Source organism: Scatophagus argus, chromosome 21, assembly GCF_020382885.2.
Source record: "Scatophagus argus isolate fScaArg1 chromosome 21, fScaArg1.pri, whole genome shotgun sequence".
In the NCBI taxonomy this organism is placed as follows: Eukaryota; Metazoa; Chordata; class Actinopteri; family Scatophagidae; genus Scatophagus; species Scatophagus argus.
The window spans coordinates 6005791-6019896 of NC_058513.1; the positions used below are offsets into that span (position 1 = coordinate 6005791).

At 39.9% G+C, this 14106-nt stretch overlaps 2 protein-coding genes across 3 annotated transcripts; one reads left to right on the forward strand and one right to left on the reverse strand.

The window, feature by feature from the left end:
- The first annotated feature begins 36 nt into the window (after positions 1-36).
- Positions 37-10868, forward strand: tefa (TEF transcription factor, PAR bZIP family member a). 2 transcript variants are annotated; one of them, XM_046377825.1, is made up of 5 exons: positions 37-280; positions 4950-5339; positions 6909-7129; positions 7942-8153; positions 8763-10868. In XM_046377825.1, the coding sequence occupies exons 1-5, from the start codon at positions 205-207 to the stop codon at positions 8782-8784; spliced, it is 921 nt and encodes a 306-aa protein (XP_046233781.1). In that variant the 5' UTR covers positions 37-204; the 3' UTR covers positions 8785-10868. The 2 variants fall into 2 exon arrangements, with proteins under 2 accessions (XP_046233781.1, XP_046233780.1); XM_046377824.1 differs by lacking the exon at positions 37-280 and adding an exon at positions 3407-3834.
- Positions 10869-12385: 1517 nt separating this feature from the next.
- On the reverse strand, positions 12386-14095 carry phf5a (PHD finger protein 5A). Its single transcript, XM_046377286.1, has 4 exons — positions 13949-14095; positions 13600-13623; positions 12825-12991; positions 12386-12591 (listed from the first exon to the last, which is right to left on the reverse strand). The coding sequence occupies exons 1-4, from the start codon at positions 13998-14000 to the stop codon at positions 12502-12504; spliced, it is 333 nt and encodes a 110-aa protein (XP_046233242.1). The 5' UTR covers positions 14001-14095; the 3' UTR covers positions 12386-12501.
- Positions 14096-14106: the final 11 nt, after the last annotated feature.

Consider the following 14106-nt stretch of genomic DNA (forward strand, 5'->3'; position numbering starts at 1 on the left):
CTTAAAGTTTTGACGTTCCTAACACTTCATGGGAGCTGTCGGGCCGGTGTAAGCCCCAGTCGACCTCCTGGATTTGTGCGTTCGTCTTCATTTTACCCTAACAAGCCCCTTTTGATTTTTTCTTTTTTGAGCTGCTAACCAGCTCTGAAATATCTGTTGACCTAATTTCAATTTCTAAGGAAATTTTAAAAAAAATAAAAAATCATGACCACAGAAATCCCGGAGATTTTCAGGGCTCTTCTTGAGCATCCATTTACTCTCCCGAACTTTGACGATAATGGTAAGTGACTGTCAAATCAAACAGGGAAGTTTGTTTTTATGGACTTCTGATTTAAGCTCCGTGCCGCACTGTGATTTAAACTGTTTTTCAGGTGTCTGCACACAGCAGCATGTTCGTTGCGTAATCCCTGTCAGCTGAGGTGGATGAGGAATTGTGCTGGCGACTAGGCTGCAGGGATCTGCTCCCTGGCTTTAGTTAGAAACCAAAGGTTAGCTGAAGACATTAAATTTTCCACTGAAATTCCCTCAGAAGCTGTGCGCTGACATAGTCTTTCAGTGGGATCTGAAATGACGTCCAGGTGGACTGTGACAGGCTGTAAGACGTTTTTGGCGACCATCATATTGTAATCGGACTTATTGATCATTTTGTATTTCTGGACATTGGCGGATATGTATCACATTTAGTTACCTGCTTATTATCTCTGCTTTATCAACGTACAATGAGGGAACACATATGAGTTAATGAAAGCAAATCCAAATACATAATGATAGTGGTTTATCTGCATGGTGACTAAAACAGTATTTGCAGGGGCCTTTCTATCCTGCTGACTCTTTGTCAAACAAATGCTCCAGGTGTCCTTTAACACCAGCTGGATCCTAGCAGCCTTATCAGAAGCACATGATTAAAACACGCTGATGTTTTGATCCTCAACAAACCCTGTCCTTAGGACGTGTCAGTCAGATAAGAGAACAGTGCACCCGCTGTGGTCCTACGATTGTCCTTCTGTTTGATATTAACACTGAGTGAATGTTTTGGTAAAATTTAACTGGTTGTGATAATTGTGTGCTGATATAACCCAGTCTGTATGGGTCTGTGTTTGTCACCTGCTTTCATCTGTCAGGGTTGAGTGTGTGTGTGTGTGTGTGTGAAGCGCTTTGTAGATTCCTGATTAAATCACTAGATGGCTCTGTTTACCTTCTCCGGATCATGTTTGGATGAATCAGATTAGAGTTAAGTAATATCATTATATCGAGAGGTGTGCTGTTGCCACTGGCCCACTTTAACATAATTTCACAATCATATCTCTGTCTATTCTGTATTTCATTATAGGAGCCCCACAAACTGCCCCACAAAATGTGTAATTAGTGACATGTTAATCATCCTTTTCTTTCTTCCATATTAGGATGGAATAATGAGGCAATTATGGATTCATAGTGCAGTAGTTTAGATCCAAAATCAAACTGTGGTGCCCAGCTATTTGGAAATATGTGATCATTTTGTGGTTTTTAGAGCTGCCCAACATGTTTCCGCATCAACTTAAGTGGTTTGGAAGATGTGTGAAATGAAGAAAGCGAGATCCTGACTTTTCAGCAAATCCATTTTGTTCCAAATTGCAGAGTCATGCTGACTGCAAAACTTGTTTTCAGAGAACCCCATTCACTCTTTATTGAATTAAATGGACAAGGAAGTGGCATCGTGAACAGATTAAATTTGTTGCCATGCGCCCACGTGCACCACAGTAGTTCGTGTCTGGCGCTGTGACCGGCTGTATCTGCACCTGTTGGCTAAGTGTATTTGTGTTTATAGGAGGCTGAGAGGATGTTTCAGTGTCACCACTCATGGACAGCACATTCATATGATGTCAAGGTCAGAATGCATGCAATATGAGGTGCAATATGCAAGAATTGTAGTTTTAAAATAACCAAAAGGAACTAAAAATCTTAACAGATTATGAAGAAATGACAGTTATATCATAAACGTCTATGTATTGTTTTGGTATAATGAAACAGACTGGGGCTGTCTCATTATACCACTTTATACCTCAAGATTGTCAGCATTAGTCGTCGGCTGTCCTGCCATAGTTTCAGATGGGATATGCATCTGAGCAGCGAATTCTCCACATTCCACAAATATTCAACAAATGTTATGTTTCATTCAAAGTTGACATAAACAAATAAAACTGGACACAAGATAACTGATTCAGTTCAATTTACTGTTCTGAAGGTCATGAAAAGTCTTTTATCATTTCTATTCCAGGTTTTAAAAGTAAAAATGTCATTAATGCCAGACATTTCAAATTAGGAATTTTTTGTACTTTATTAGGTGATGTTCATTGTGAACCCAGCACTGACTCACATGGCGTCTATGTGGCAGCTGACCTTGAAGGTTGTGTGTCTCCTCACAATGTTGTGCATAAAACAGATTCTGTGTGACACATGCCAGCGACATGGGAGGAAAACACATGCTCCCACCGCCACCCCCACTGTTCGCTCTTAGGTTCAACAGTGTGCACCACGGTGTGCAGAGGTGCCCTTTGCAGTCGATCACACTGATGCTGCTGTAGAAACAGACTGAATAACCCACTTAGTGACTAAGATGAACTCTGGAGAGAACACTGGGTGATGTGTGGAATGCATCCTCTATTTACGTCTATTAATCTGTCACAGAACAGGATGTACTGGCATTGAGGTTGTGTTTTGTTCAAGATCACGCACCAACACATGTTGTTTAGATTGAAAGTACATCCTGCTTTGCTTGATTTGCCTTGTAACATGTCTCTGGGAATACATGTTTATAGTCATACTTGTAACACATAGGGACAAATATTGAATTTATTTCTATTTTACTGCTTCTTCTGGTATTTAAGTGCTTCTTATTTTACTTGAACAAGCACACCATGCAGTTTACTACTGGTTGAAGGGGAAGCGTGAGTAGATACCGCCCCTTCTGAGTCTGTAGATATGTAAGCGCGTCTGATGCACGTGTTTTTGCACGTGAGTGGATCGGCGTTGGTGCAGCAGCATAAGCACATGGTTTAAATGGACTCTAAATGTGTACGTCTCTTAGCAAATTGCCAAGAGTTTAATAGTGAGTAAAAGTTGCAAGAATTAAAATAAGAACTTGTGATGGCTCTGCAGAGACAATTGATTGACAACTAATCATACCTTACTGACAATTGTAAGGCGTGCGCATATGCTATAGTTACATCCATATCAGCGCAACGTTTTTTGCTCGTGACACGTTTTTCTGTGTTATACTTGGCTTTAGTGTTTCTTTAGCTCGGGACCTATATAACTCGGTCAACCAATGAGATCTCAGCTGGTTCAGAAGTGACAATCCCTATTGGCTCCTCGTTAGAATCCCCGCCTTCCTATAACAATTTGATTAATATTCATAAACAGGGAACACATCCCGCCAATCAACACAAGGCTGGGTGGTGAATTTGACGAGTGAGTACGGTTTGTTCTCAACGCAAAAACCAGCCGTGTCCTTCGTTTTCAGAAGAAGTGACCCACAAACCGAGTTTCAGGGGACGTGGTCACGGTCGCCGTCACACTTTAGCTTGAATTTGTGTGTTTTTAAAAACATTTGAGGTGGCCTGGAACTGCGGTCAAACCGGTTGGATAGCTAACGTTGTCGAGCAAACAAGACAACTGCGGAGCTTATTTCTGTGTCCGTATCTACGTGGATAACGTTAACAACAAAAGGGAAAATGTCCGGAGAGCCAATTCTTATAACGCTGGAAACGGCCACGGGGGCCCATAGTTCATTCCCGGTGGTTTTGAAGAAAATAATGGAAATGCCTCCGCCGAATATACTGGACGGTGATGATGGTAAGTGCAGTTAATTTGCGGAGAGGAATCGGCGACATGTTTTGAGTTTAAAACGAGTTCAGCCGAAAACAATTAGTGTCAAAACATTGTAGCCGGCAGTAACAGTCCTTTAGTGTTGGCTGTGTTCATAGATATGCAACCACAATAACGTGCGTACACAGGCCCGAATAGCTGCTGTTGTTCCAAGTGGTTCACAGTGTCGGAATATTTGATACAAAAAAATGGCGACATCTGCAGGCAAAACCTTTGGTGTTCAGTTTGTATGGATGGGTTACATCTAAGGCCATAATGCACTAACACATAAACACTTGATGTTTTTATTGTTATTTTGTTCGGTAAGACTTTTATTTTAAAGTATAGTATTGTTGATAGTGATCACCGAAGAATCGAATTACCGGCTCTAATTTTCACGTTCTTGGGTGGATTTGAAGGTCGATACTGTTTCGGGTCGACACCCCCTGACTCTCCTGACTTTCCTAGACACGTCCCACTTAAAATGCAGTTTTATTGACAGAAAGGTCCCTACTGCCAATGATTTAAGATTTGGCTGACAAAAATTAGTTTTGTATATACATCTATATATATACAGAGTCAGCCAAAATAATGTATGCACACCTCAGGAAAAGAAAAACATGCATAAATATTTAATTTGTATAAGTACTTCTATACACACAGATACCTCTTTCAAAGTTTGATGAAATTACGATCACACTGTACTGTTGTACGATGTTCTCCCAACAGATGGCATTACCCTTTTTTCCTGATGTGTGTATACATTATTTTGGCTGACTCTGTATATACACACACACACACATGTATCTATACAAGTAGATGTAGATTTAGTAGTTTTAATGCTACAGTATAGGCTACAGTGGACACAGGAAGGCTCCACTTTGTGCTCGGGTTTGGTGCCTGGAGAGGACGAAAAAATTAAAGCCACTTAAAAAGTAAACAGGGGTGTTCTGTCAGTTGTGCTTCGCTTGAGCAGTTTTCCTGTTGACCTCAATAAGATTACACAAAACTGATTTCTGATTATGGGCTATGAAGAATGCATTTCCTTATTTCAGTGAAAGCTGTCTTTCTTAATCTAAATGCTTATCATTCCTGTCTTTCAGAAACCGACAAGGAAAAGTTGTGTCTGGGAGATAATGCTGACCTGGGCAGTGGAGGTAGCGATATGGGTCCTTCAGCCGCCCTGACACCCGCTATCTGGGAGAAAACCATTCCCTATGATGGTGAAAATTTCCACCTGGAGTACATGGACCTGGAGGAGTTCCTCATGGAGAACGGCATCCCCTCCTTGCCTGATGAGGACTCCCAAGAGGGCAGCCCAGAAGGAAGCTCCAAGAAGGCGGTGGAATTAAAGGCTGCACAGAAGAAAGTTAACCAATCAGCAAGCATGTCCCCCCTGACCCTGCTGCCCAGTCAGGAACTGGAAAAGTGCAAGGAGGAAGTTCTGATTGTCACCAAGAGTGACTCGGAAATCACCTGTGAGGTTACTACAGGTGAGTGGATGTTGGAGGAAACTGGAGTACTGCAGGGTTTCACCAAATTTTCTGTGTGTATTTTACAAGGCAGAAAACCAGATGTTTGGGTTAAGTGAGATCAGACTGAACATGTTAAATTCTTCGGAGTGGGGCTTCAGGTTAAGACATGGAAATTTACTTTTCAGACATGACAATTTATCGACCTACACTACCAGTCAAAAGTTTGGACACACCTTCTCATTTAATGGTTCTTCTTTAGTTTCATGACTATTTACATTGCAGATTCTCACTGAAGGCATCAAAGCTAAGAATGAAGATATATGGAATTATGTAGCAAACAAAACAGTGTGAAATTACTCAAAATGTGTTTTATATTTTAGATTCTTCAAAATAGCCACCCTTTGCTTTGATTACTGCTTTGCACACTCTTGCCATTCTCGCGATGAGCTTCATGAGGTAGTCTATTTGACCACAAAGGCCTGATTCGTGCAGTCTCCTTTGAACAGTTGATGTAGAAATGTGTCTGCTACTAGAACTCTGGGTGGCATTTATCTGGGCTTTAATCTGAGGTGCTGTTAACTTGTGATATCTGAGGCTGGTGACTCGGATGAACTTATCCTCAGCTGCAGAGGTGACTCTTGGTCTTCCTTTCCTGGGACGGTCCTCATGTGAGCCAGTTTCGTCATGGCGCTGGGTGGTTTTTGCACCTGCACTTGGGGACACATGCAAAGTTTTTGCAATTTTGCAGACTGACTGGCCTTCAGTTCTTAAAATAATGATGGACTGTTGTTTCTCTTTACTTAGCCGATTGGTGCTTGCCATAATATGAATTCTAACAGTTGTCAAATAGAGCTGTCAGCTATGTACCAACCTGACTTCTGCACAACACAACTGATGGTCCCAACCCCATTAAGAAGGCAAGGTATTCCACAAATTAACCCTGACACATCACACCTCTGAAGTGAAAACCATTTCAGGTGACTACATCATGAAGCTAATTAAGAGAAGGCCAAGGGTTTGCAGCGCTGTCAACAAAGGAAATGGTGTCTACTTTGAGTAATCTAAAATATGAAACATATTTAGAGTCATTTAACATTTTTTTTCTTTGCTACATAATTCCAAACACTGAATGAGAAGGTGTGTCCAAACTTTTGACTGGTTGTGTACTCTGAGAAATAAATTAACCTAATCAGAAGACTAACATGTGCTAGCATCAGTCTTCAGTCCATTGTTAATGCATTTAGACTGGTTGTTATTTGTGCATAGTCACATTTTCTCAGCAGCCTCAAAGATTTTTGAATCTGATTTCCATGTTACAATCATGAGTTTATTTGGCTCCGGTATGTTGTGACACTATTGTGACCTGAGAGTTAACGATGGGATTACCAGCAGTCAGAGCAGTCACCACAGACCCATACATAGTAGAGTTCAAGAAAAGCAATACAAGATGGAGCCTTGGTGCAGGTCACCTGTAACTCAGCGTAACTACTACGTTTGATATACATCCCACATCCCTAATGTTGATCAAATAAATGCTGTAAATGTGCCGACGGTGTTCAGTGTTGACCTTTGGTTCTCGTTCCTCAGAGGTGACCACTGAGAACGACAGAGCGACGCCTGAGCCCATTGACCCCAATGAGATTGAAGTCGATGTCAACTACGAGCCGGATCCCACCGACCTGGTTCTGTCCAGTGTGCCTGGGGGTGAGCTGTTTGACCCCCGCAAGCACAAGTTCTCTGAGGATGAGCTCAAGCCACAGCCTATGATCAAAAAGGCCAAGAAGGTGTTTGTGCCTGAAGAACAGAAGGTATGCAGGGAGGGAGTTGAGGTCCTGCACTTCGTTTCATTGTGCATAGTTAAGTTTCTGGAAAATATCACAATAGACAGACTATTGTACCATACAGCAGAACGTGAATGTTGAGAGGTGCACACTCAGGTCTTTATAATAATCACAGAAAAGACAAATGTTTCCCATTTCTTACAATGTAAGATGGCCATGTTGAAATCCATTCAGATATTTTAATCTGCTCCTAAATTTGCTTGTCACTTTAACTTCTGTCAATACAAAGTGAGAATGGTTAGAGGGCTGTTGTGTAAGCAGTATGTTCTAAGACTTGGAATCTGGGTTGTTTACAAAGTTTGTTGAATCTTAGAAATATGATAGCACCATTAACATGTCTTCTTGAAGAAATGGAATGTAACAGTTGCATTGGCTTGTAATTTCATCAGCCAGTTACCTGGCGCACAGCTGATGTAAGAGCTGCAGAGACTTGATTTGAATTTGAGTTGCAAAATAGAGATCAGGTCATATCACAGTGAAGACATTGTGGAGACTCACAGTGACTCAGCAGTTTAATAATCTTCAAATTGATGTTTTCCTTCCTTCCCATTCTGCCTGAGAACACGTTTTGTTTACGTGCACAGGCGAGCTTGGCTGTCAGTTGTATTTCACACTTGGCCATTTTCATATTTGGGCCAATTTGTTGATTTTAAGATCCTTAAAGCTGTTAATAAACCAGTTTACCTTCATAGCCAAGCTCAGAAAGCACAGTATGGTCTGGTGTTGTGTTGCTTTGACTCAGTCCAGCCAAATGGCTTCTTTACTCTCCACCTCTCCAGGATGATAAGTACTGGGAGAGAAGGAAGAAGAACAACGTGGCTGCCAAACGTTCGCGTGACGCCCGCAGGTTAAAGGAGAATCAGATCACCGTCCGAGCAGCCTTCCTGGAGCGTGAGAATGCAGCGCTGCGGACGGAGGTCGCCGAGCTACGGAAGGAGTGTGGCCGCTTCAAAAACTTCGTGGGACGTTATGAAGCCAAATTTGGACCACTGTAAGGGACCATGAAAGGCTTAAACACGAAAGTGAAAGTGGACGTCGATTCAGTATCAGTCACTTGGTGTCCACACGTCAGGTTAGGGACATAGCTTGGCCAGCAGGTGCCAATGCACTGTACCGCTTGCAAAATAGTATTTGGCGGTTGGGTTACGGACAGAGGTAGATACAGGGGAAGAGGGAGAGTAATATCCCTTTGAGACTAAACCGAAAAAATAGATCCTGCTTCCTGCCAAGACCTGGACCAGACACACCCTGGTTACACAGTATCTCATCACAATTGTCTCGTATGAATGGGCACCATGCCTGCTTCTCCTCTATGAAAGGGGATACAAGTGACATCAATTGCAGTAATATGGGAAATAAACATTACAGTAAAACCTTATTAAGTCTTTTTGTTGACTAGTCTACTTTACAACATGAATAGTTCTTCGCTGATTTGCCCACAGTAGTGCTCTAAGTCCGAGCTTATCTCTTAATAACAAACAAATTTGACCCTGTGAATAGTCTTTCCGCTGTTTAATGTTGACCTCTGTCCCCCCTCCTCCTCCTCCTTCTCCTCCTCCTCCCCCTCCCCTCCTCCATCCTTGTTCTCTTCTCTTTCAAGTGATGTGCCAGAAGACCAATAGACAGCAATTGATTTATTCATTTATTTTTCTGATGAATAAATAAATCAAACCAGTGGGGATGGTATCTGAGAACGGAGTCGATCAGATGAAGAAGAGGAGAGCATGCGTGAAGGCGTGACTTATGTTTCCATGGAGATGCAATGGCGTGTAAAGACCCGATATCTGGTTACTTTTACTTCTGGTTGGGTTTTTTTTAATGAATTCTATTTACCATCCATGTGAGTGAGATGGGTGTGAGAGGATATTCAAGTGCTTCTTCAGTGCACCTCCTTTATGAAGTGTACTTTTATAATGTTTTGTATGCTTTTGGCCGAATGAGATCATTTGTGATGTTTATCTTGGAGAAACTATGGGTTCTAAGTTCATTTTTTAAAAGGGGATAAGTGATACATTGGTAGCAGTTTCAATAGGTTAGACTAGATTGTTAGTCATTATAATAGTATTATAGAAATAAACTGATTTGCAGGTTGCTGTCAGTTCTTTCTGGCATTTTATTGGAATTCTGGAGCCCATATGTTTTTTTTTTCCCCCAAATTTATATTATGTGGCTGGGCTTGTCTTTGCCTACAGAAACTTTTAACTGTGACATTTCCAATAATTTGAGCTTCTTCAGGGGATTGCAGTGGCGTGGCAAAAGAGCCACCATGTTCACTTCTTTTCGTGTACAATACTTATTACCAGCAGGGCAGAGCTGTACATAAACGCTCTGCTCTTCATGTTTCAGTGTATGTCTCACTGTTGCTCTTGTGCTGTTTTTGTCTCTGAGTAAAGACGCCTGCTTTGCCCTCTGCAGGAGGTCAGTGTTGACCGTCCATTTATGTCCTAACGCCTCAGAAGTGTCGTGTGTCGAATACACTCATGCATGTGTTGTAAATACTTGTAGCTTGACATCTAAATTCACATCGAGTGCAATTCATTTTTTTCTTTTTTTTTTTTTTTGAAAGCCTGTTCAGTTTTGGTTAGATATCCAGCAACGGAATTGTAAATTTCTTAAAGGGTAAGAGCTTAAATTATCTCCCTAATGAGCTGACATTTGCCTTCATGATCACTGAATGTTTAATGTCTCAATATCTGTGTTTAAAACGGGCTCAGTATGTTGCTCGAACAGTCGCTAAACTAGGTATGAGGAGTATGGTGCAATTGTGTTGTGTATGTAGAGTTTTTAGGGTGATGGTGGACTTATTTCTCAGACTCTACAACCAGCTTTTCTTATTCATTTGTGTCTGTTTTTCTGAGGCTTTTTTTTTTTCTTTTTTCTTTCTTTTTTTTTTTTTTGTTTGACAAACCAGGAAGCCTCAGTATGTGCAGACTGTATCGGGTGTCTCTTTATCAACAAGAAACTCCCAGAACCCTTAAAGCCATTTCAATGCAGTGCACAGTCTGCCAGTTTGTAAGAGGCATATTGTGTAAAATAGCAATTTAAAATAGTGACTTAAACCCAGGATTACCTTGCTGTCCAATTCTGACAAGAAAGGGAAACTGCTATTTGGGTTTTTTTTGTTTATTTGTTTGTTTTCACTTGCTGTGCTTCCATCTATAGATATAACTTTTTATCAAAATAAATTATAATATTAAAGAGTTTTTTAGGGAAAGGTTTTCCATGTGTAAAGAATGCCATTCACGAAGAAAATGCTCAAAGTTTAAACTAAAATAGATTCTTTCTTTTTTTTTAATCTTACAACCAGACAAATTTAATTTGGGAGTAAAATTTGTCCTCAGTTGTTTTTGTGGAAACTGTTACTCCCAGCATCACTGATGTGGTTCAGAAGGAGTCGTGTTCTTTATCATAAGGTCTTTTGAAGCCTAATTTTTAGATTTAAATTCTGAATATGAGTCTGATATTAATGATAATGAGCTTCCTGACTTGTTTTAATAATTTTTTTTAAAGCTTTCTGCCATGACAGATTGCATCAGCCTTCTATCTTGAATAGGTCAATTTTGAATCTTTGAGGAGTTGTTTTTTAACCTTCCTGGGTCCGTCTTTGTATTTCTTTGTAAAGAAACAACTTGGTATTTTGAGTGTGGCTGCTTTTTTTGTCTTGTATATACAATATGTATAAATAAAGCCTTGTTGATTAAGTCTATAAGTGTTGAGTTCTTTCCTAAGTAGTTGTGTTGTAAAAATATATTCTAGCAGTGAACAGTTCGTGAGTTCTTGCCTACATCTTATGTTTATATTATTAAGAATCTGAAGCTCAGATCTGCAGTTCAGTCCAATATAAGATAATAGGTTTAAAATAATGGAGCTGTTAGATTGATTTCTAGTTAAGTTGACAACATGATACAAAATAGAAAAATGTGTCACCACTTAAGATAGAAGACAGTCATATTGAGAGTAATTAAAATTGCCATGTGCTCCTTAATTTACCTAATGCAATAATTTCTGACAATGTAGTGAGGGTTTGTGGTGTAAGCAGTGTGCTCTGAAACTTGATTATGGCTTGTTTACAAAGTGAGCTGAGAAAAGAATTTGAAACTTGTTATGTTTTCTTACGGAATCTAATTTATTGGCTTGTAATTTCATCAGCCAAAACTTAACTGGGTTAAGAGCAGCAGAGGAGAAATCAGGTCATGTCAGTGAAGCCGTTTTGGAGAGTCACAGTGACTCAGCAATCATTATAATATTCAAACTGATGCCCCCTTCCTCCACCCAACCACCACCACAACCACCTCCATCAGTCTGAGAACACTTTTCCCCCTCCATTTTACAATGTTTCCTTTGAACAACAGTTGAGTTTTGACATAGACATAGATGTCTTTTATATTCTAGCAGTGAGCAGTTCATTAAGACCTAAGACCAGCCGAAAGAAACTGAAGATTAGCTTCACAATGAAGTCCATTATAAGGTGAAAGCAGGTTTAAAATATTGGATACAGTTCTTTGCAACTTTGAGTCTGGACTTGATGCTGTTGGACCAATGAGAAGACAATATAGAACTGTTAATCTCAGTCTATATTCAGATTCTATGTAACATAATACAATAATTGAGTTGTTTTGTTGTATTTATATTTCATCAATATGTATTCTGATGAGTCACGGTATAAATAAAGTGCTTGCTTTATTGCAAAGTGCAAACTAAAGTTTTTGGTGTTTCTGCCCAAACTGAACACAGGTCCACCAGTGGTTCAGTTTGTAGTTTAAAAATCAAGCCAAAGTGTACTGTTGGAGTGTGTAAAAGTCATAGCAGGCAGCGTGAAACATCACCATCTGCTGGAGACTGTTTAGGGAGAAGTTAGGACAACAGAGGCAGGACAGAGTGAAGCTGCTCATTACTTTAACCTGAAACAAGCTTTGAAAATAAATTAATAAATACATAAAGCAATATAAGTAAATTAATAAGTATTTTTATTTGGTGTCCATGCAGAAAGATGACAAAAACCTTAAAGAAAAAACTACTTTCCACTCAATGAGGGCTGGTTGATAAGTTAAATCTTAAGTGTAACGATGTATTAATGTTGGTGGACATTAATGAATGTTGGCTAATGGTGACACTTGAGTAGGCTAAAGCCTAAACCTTATCCTGCTTTTTAATTTTTTAAGCCTGCCCATTAGCATTCTTGAGCATTTTAAAATTGAAAGCAGAGAGACATGAAGACAGAAATATAAAAGAAAGCTTTATTGACAAGTCAAAAAAAACATTTCTTACGGTTTCAAAAAAAAGAAAAAAAAAATCTGTTGAAGCTGAAACACTAAAACAAGGGCTGAACCGTAGCATCTTCACCTCTTCTTGAAGCCATACTTCTTCCTTTCATAAAACAGATCTGTTTTGGAGCTGCCCAGATTCACAATCTTCGGACAGCCATCTCGCTGCAGAACGAACAGAAAGAGAGGAGAAAGAAGCATGTTTAAAAAAAACGTTTCATCTCAAAGGAGCTAGACAGTGCTGTTTATTCCTCCAGTGCTCGCTAAACCATAACAAGTAATGCAAGACGACAAAAAGCTCATGAATATGGCCTGATAAATACAGTAAGTTTACTATGTAGTTGCATCAGTGCTCGGTGACGGATAAACAGAAGCTTCGAGTGCTTGAGGACACTCACGTCTTTCTCCTGGATGGTGCACTCTTTACAGTAGTAGGCATCAGATACTCCGGGTCCTCCGCAGATGACACAGCGTCCCTGATAGGAGCCGTAGTTACACTCATCACAGATGCGCACAAGCGTGCACGGCCTCACATAGGAATCACAGATGACACATTTTCCATCACCTGAGAGGAGAAATGACACATGAGAGGACTGAGAATTTTGTATTTGTGTAGTGGTATTAAAAAAAGCCTTCACAAATGTTGAATAATTACAACTTTTACAATGAGTCTTAAATAATCTTCATAAATCTTATAATGAAGTCAAACAAAGGTGCTTGTTTGGGCGTTTGTCAATGTGCAACAGCCACAAACGTTGTCATTGCTGACTTCACAGAGTATCTGATTGATAATGTAGTTTATTTAAATAAACAAACAAAAAAACAGGTATAAAGGACAAGCCCTTGCTGAAAATATCCTCTATGATACATCTTTGAGCTACTTGCAAGAGGGTACATAGCGTGCATGTGAAACTGTGTGCTACCACAATTTACAGCAAACACTTTCTATAATTCTTACCTGCAATATTACTACACTGACCAGCAAAACTGGAGCCAGTGCAGTTTCAGCTAATCAAATACCACATCCCTGCAGCACAACTCCAGCGGTTACAGTTAAACATACAAAAGTGAGGGAAATATCAACCTAAACTTAAAACAGCAGATTTGTATAATTCCTTTAAGCTTACAGTAGAACAGTCTATTTTTAAATAGACCGTAGATGGAAACACTTACATTTCTCGCACAGTCGCCCGATAGCTGAGAAAGAAAACAAAGTAGTCAGAGTCAGACAGTGTTGTCACGTTGGCTATTTCATCTAATTCTAGTCTTTTAGCAAATACAATTAAATAATAGTCTAATAGTCATAGTCTAATAGTAATCGTCATTAATTATCACAGCGACATAAACTTCTGGACATGTAACGTTATAAGCTAACACAATGGCTAACATTCAATGAAACCCATGCCGTTAACGTTAGCATGGCAGGTAAAGTTAAATCGAGCGAAAATACAATAAACGACATCCACCTAAGACAAAATAATAACATTAGATAACGTGTGAAAATAAATAGCTTGAAACATACCAACACCGGCTTGCTTTCTGCAAAAGATCAGATCTGGATGATGTTTAGCCATTGTTGGCTAACGTAAGGCGAGCGCTGCAGTTCTATCAACTTTGACCTTTGACCGATAAACTCTGCATGAAAAGTTGCATTACTGCCACCTAGTGTCTCCCAAAAGA

What these genes read in the sequence shown, in the direction of transcription:
- tefa (XM_046377824.1), top strand. Translation starts at nt 3,714, where the DNA reads ATGTCCGGAGAGCCAATTCTTATAACGCTGGAAACGGCCACGGGGGCC. An exon ending in CACCTGTGAGGTTACTACAG is followed by an intron (nt 5,340 to 6,908) that starts GTGAGTGGATGT and finishes CTCGTTCCTCAG; the next exon opens with AGGTGACCACTGAGAACGAC. An exon ending in TTGTGCCTGAAGAACAGAAG is followed by an intron (nt 7,130 to 7,941) that starts GTATGCAGGGAG and finishes CCACCTCTCCAG; the next exon opens with GATGATAAGTACTGGGAGAG.
- phf5a (XM_046377286.1), bottom strand. Translation starts at nt 14,000, where the DNA reads ATGGCTAAACATCATCCAGATCTGATCTTTTGCAGAAAGCAAGCCGGT. An exon ending in CGGGCGACTGTGCGAGAAAT is followed by an intron (nt 12,992 to 13,599) that starts GTAAGTGTTTCC and finishes TTCTCCTCTCAG; the next exon opens with GTGATGGAAAATGTGTCATC. An exon ending in GCACCATCCAGGAGAAAGAC is followed by an intron (nt 12,592 to 12,824) that starts GTGAGTGTCCTC and finishes TTCGTTCTGCAG; the next exon opens with CGAGATGGCTGTCCGAAGAT.